Source organism: Egretta garzetta, unplaced genomic scaffold (assembly GCF_000687185.1).
Source record: "Egretta garzetta isolate BGI_Z169 unplaced genomic scaffold, ASM68718v1 scaffold85, whole genome shotgun sequence".
NCBI classification, from domain to species: domain Eukaryota; kingdom Metazoa; phylum Chordata; class Aves; order Pelecaniformes; family Ardeidae; genus Egretta; species Egretta garzetta.
In genome coordinates this window covers 3,706,781-3,711,358 of record NW_009259718.1, presented here as the reverse complement: position 1 = coordinate 3,711,358, position 4,578 = coordinate 3,706,781, and the positions used below count along the sequence as shown (strand labels likewise).

The 4,578-nt window shown below is 53.1% G+C and overlaps 2 protein-coding genes across 2 annotated transcripts in view; both read right to left on the bottom strand.

Moving 5' to 3' along the window:
• Positions 1–317, bottom strand: part of P3H3 (prolyl 3-hydroxylase 3) — an 11,584-nt gene extending 11,267 nt beyond the window's left edge. The window contains exon 1 of the mRNA XM_035894611.1: positions 189–317. Coding sequence (XP_035750504.1) covers positions 189–317 — 129 coding nt within the window. The remainder of the gene's footprint in view (positions 1–188) is intronic.
• A 986-nt stretch (positions 318–1,303) lies between these two features.
• GPR162 (G protein-coupled receptor 162) lies at positions 1,304–4,578 on the bottom strand. The gene is made up of 4 exons (XM_009639122.2): positions 3,703–4,578; positions 2,688–2,877; positions 1,974–2,125; positions 1,304–1,831 (listed from the first exon to the last, which is right to left on the bottom strand). Exons 1-4 carry the CDS (start codon positions 4,540–4,542, stop codon positions 1,304–1,306), a joined length of 1,710 nt encoding a protein of 569 aa, XP_009637417.1. The 5' UTR covers positions 4,543–4,578.

Genomic DNA, 4,578 nt, shown 5'->3' with positions numbered 1-4,578 from the left:
CAGCAGCTGGGGCCTGCCGCCGCTCCGTGGGCGCCTGGGCCAGCCCGGTGCCAGCAGAGCCGTGGCATCCCCCGGGTCCTTCGTGCCGGCGAAGCATCCGAACATCCCCCAGCGCTAACCCTCCCTTCGGTATGGGTCTCCCAAACCCCTCCGACGAGACATTTCCTAAGAGGTTATGCTTAATCTACCAGAATCCACGCTGGGGACGAGGCACGAGACAGTTCATAGACCAAGTCCCATCGCCTGGAGAAGCGCTTTGGAGGTGAAGGGCTACCCATCTCCCTCAGCCCCTCTGACGCAGCCAAACCCTTGCCCATGGCTGAACTCCAGCCAGCGCTGGGCAGGAGAAGGTCCATCTCCCACACGCTGCCTCTGCACCTCCCTCCCAAGAGTTTGGCATGGGGCAGGAGCAGGCTCCAGACCTCACCACTCCCAGCTTTGATGGCGTGGGCAGTCGGGGGCTCTGTCAGCTTTCCTGTTTGGATGAGAAGTTTGGGCCTTTGTGTTTCACACAGAGTTCACGCTGGAATCAACAGTTTGCACTGGCGAATAAGATGTTATAGACCAGGGTCTTTTTGGAGAGAAATTAATTGTTTTCAAGCCTGGGGTTACATCAAAACAATACCTTTTGCTGAGCGATATTAGAAAGTGCAGAGGCCGCTCCTGCTTAGCTGTAGGCAGCCTAAGTCTCCCCTGAAATGGACAGGAAAACTTTTCACCCAGTCTCCCATGACAACTCTACGGGCTTCGTTCCCTTCCCTGTGCTGCTAAGCATCTGCTGCCTTCCAGATGCGCTGACAAGAAAGGGATGGAGAGGGAGGAAAGGAGCCTCGCGCATTCTGCGTTTCCCTTCCAGAAGCCTGTGAAGCTTCATTAAACATTGGTCCAGTCATTTTGTTTCTATGGAAACAAAATTATTACTAATATATAAAAACAGACACACGTTTGACACTCCAAATATAGAATTTTAATACCATTCTGCGCCTGCCTTGTCTCTTAGGGCAGAGCGGATGCGAGGGTGGAGTTCACAAAGGGACTGGACCAGCGAGGGTGCCAAGGGGCGGTGGCAGCAGTGGGTGTGTTTGTAACCTGAGAGCAGGCACAGGCTGTCGGTCTGTCAGTTGAGCTCCCTTCTGCGGGTCTGTCCCACTTCTTTTTCCCCCACCAGCATGGGGTGCCGTGTTTCCTGCCTGCTGTCGAGAAAGATGAGAATGCAAATTAGTGATTGGGTCCCAGGACAAAGGGAACACTTGAAGTTTTATTTAAAAATCGTGATGGCACTGAATGTTTTTGATGCTGTCTCTCATAGTTTGGGATCCTGGAAGGTCTGTGCCTCACAGGCCTCAAGGGTCCTTTCACACGGCGCCTGCTCTCCGTCCTGCAGATGCCAGGCTTCATTGCCAGCCAAGGAGCAGCGCCGTGGCCGGTCGGCGTTCTCCTCCTCTCTGCTGCCGAGGGAGAGGCGGCGATCACGGCGTGATGCGAGCGGGAGACGGGAGTGCCGTGGGCTGCAGGCTGGGGTGGGTTGTGGCGTCTCGTCAATGAACATGGTGATCTCATCTCGGAAGAAGCAGGCGCTGGAGCTGGAGCCCCGGGGCATCAGCCCCCCCTCCAAAAACTGCCGTAGGGTTGTCAGCTCATCTTCTGGGGGCCGCCGGCGGTGCTGGTAGTCATGCAGCTGAGGAGGCAAGAAGCCGGGGCCTCCAGGCTTGCGGGGGGTGGAAATGCGGATGTCGTCAGATGAAGACCACTTGTGTAGGAAGGATGGAGCGGAGCGGTGGGCGGAGAAGATGTTAGTCTCATCATGTGACATTCTCCGGGAGATAGGGACCTGGAAAACAGAGAAGGAGGCTTGTGATGGAAGACTTGAAGAGTCAGAGCAGGAGAAGAGAGTCAAGAGGACATGAAGGCGTGGGAGACTGACAGAGAAGGAAGTGGGTTGGTGGGGCTGACCCTGCTAGCTCTTGGCTCACCTGCAGGTAGTGCACCTTGTCCTGGGGCAACAACATGTGGTGCATGGGTAGCAGCTTGATGTCTCGGGAGTCCCGCTTCACAGCTGCGGCACCGTTCGCATCAAATCTCACTTTGCAGATCCTGCCATCGCCATAATCGTCACACACACCATCTGTTGGCAAAGAGGAGAACGGCAGTCAACACTTTTCAGCCAGAAGAGGAGCGTTATCAGGGCACCGGGACGCCATCCTAATGATTGTCTGACTTTTGCTGCCCTACTTGCAGCCCTCACCTCCGAACAAGAAGCTCATCTTTCTGCTTGCAGCAGCACTAAAGCACCCAGAGACTGCCCTGTCTCGCTTTTGAATCCCTCACTGCCAGAACCTGGACCTTTGGATCAGTGAGTTGGGCTGAGGCCCAGCGTGTCGCTTTCATTGTGGTTTGGCAGCTATACACATGGTCTCTACTCTTGCATCTACTCTGAAGGATGTTGCACTAATTTTTCCTGGATGCTACTGAGTCCTAAGGCAGCAAGCAAGTGGCAGAGCCTTCTCCAGAATAAATTTTCTTAAGGTTGCCGACTCCAAGCTGTAACATGAATTCTACCTAGCCACCCACACCACCACTCCTCATGCTGTCAGATCCTTTTCCCAAGGCAGACCCCTCCTTCCTCTGTAGTCTTTTGGGGAAGGGGTTAGTGAAGAAAGGTGGCTGTGGGGTGGTGAGGAGCTTACCATCATCTCCATCTTCCTCAGACATGATAGCCACACACTGCTCCCACACAGTGCGGAGATCTGCTCGGTAACGCTCGCAGGACCAGATGAAGGAAGGGAGCAGCAGGGTCTGCACCATGGAGCACCAGAGCACAGCCAGGACCATCCAGGTGGGGGCTGTATCATAGCGCAGGCTAAAAAAGCTCACGACCTTTGAAGTAAGAGAGAGAAACAACGCCAAGGAAGAAGACAGAAGTGGGGATCAACAGAGAAAGCTAACAGGAGTCAGTTCTGTAGTAGAACGTAATCTGTCTATAAAGAATTTGTCAAATAATTACCCTGTGCTCCTTTGAAAAACTGTTCCTGGGGAGTCGCCCCCCAGATGGCCCATATTCTGAGCTGTCATATCTCTAACATGAGACCTGGTGTTAGCATCCCTTCTTCCCTGTGCTCATTATAAGCTGGAGCTAAATAGGTGCTAACAAAGGACACAGCCACTGGAAAAAAAAAAAAAGCTGAGACTAAGCCTCTGTTCTCTTAATGGTTCCCTTTGTGAACTTCCCCAGCTCTCCAGTTTTGCAGAGAATCAACCAGCCAGCCAAAACCTGAATGCTGACTATGACCATACAAGCAGAAGGAAAAAGGAAACTGTCTGCAACAGCTTTTAAAGCTGGTGTATCAGTTCTCCAGAAGCAAATTGGAGAAACAGAAATCTCATTGGTTTTACAGAGGCCGATCCCCCTGTAAGTTCGCAGAATAATTTCCTCTCCTCTTAGCCACTTAAAACTTTCACAGTGGTTTTAGCTGTGTGGTACATATTCCCCAGGCTTAGACCTGTCTTAAGAAAATGCTGCTGTGGAAGGCTGAGAGAATTACTGCGATCTTTTTAAAACTGGCCCTCACAATAACACAGATTCAGATGCGGCAACTCTGTGGCTGGTGGGCAGAAGACAGAGTTTCTTCTCTAAAACTTGATAGAAATGGAAATCTAGTTTAACTGCAGACTCTAAAGGGACAGGGAGAACTCGTTGCTTACCAAGATAGGCACCCCCGTGAGTGTGTCATAGAGGAAGACAATAGCGCTGATGAGGTTGGTCATCTGCAAGGAGGTCTTGGCTGACTCGGAGCCATCCAGTGAAGACCTCCTTTTGCCTCGTACATCCTCCACTACAATGGCCGGCACATTGAAAGTGGTGTGTGCTGATGAAGAGCAGGATGACGCTTCCTCTGCCCTCTGATGGCGGCACCGCCGGCGTCTTCTGTGTGCCCACAGGGTCTGGTAGAAAGTGATACCCACGCACACCAAGCCCATGACGATTCCTCCGAGCAGCAGGAGGCTAAAGCAGACACCAAAGCCCAGCCCTATCTTGCTGACAATGAACTGGCAGCCACGGGCATAGTAGCGCTCGCCATTGTTGTGCCAGCCGATGGAGGGCAGGGTGGAGAGGATGAACGATACCATCCAGATACCCATGACTGCGTGCAGAGCCTGCTTCTTGGCATTGCTCAGCCGGTAGTTGACTGGCCATCTCACCATCCACATCCGGTGGTAGGAAAGGGAGGCCACTGTGAAGCAGGTGGCCAGTGCCAGGGTGTAGTACGTGGAGACAAAGACCTTGCAGATGCTTTCGTTCCAGTCATAGTCGGAGGACTCACGCCGCAGCTGCACCACGGCATAGGTGGTGAGGGGCACTGCTGCCATAAGGATGTGGGTCCCAGCAAGGAAGCATAGCAGCAGCTCCAGGGGCTTGTGTTTCTGTTGTTTGGCCGTAATGCTGAGGATAATCCAAGAGTTGGCCAACAGTGCTAACATTCCACATGCCAGCCACCACAGCGAATTGTTATGCAAGGTGGACTCTGATTCAGAGTCCCCCATGCTGCCACCCTTGCTAGGCTGCACCCTGTCCCTGCC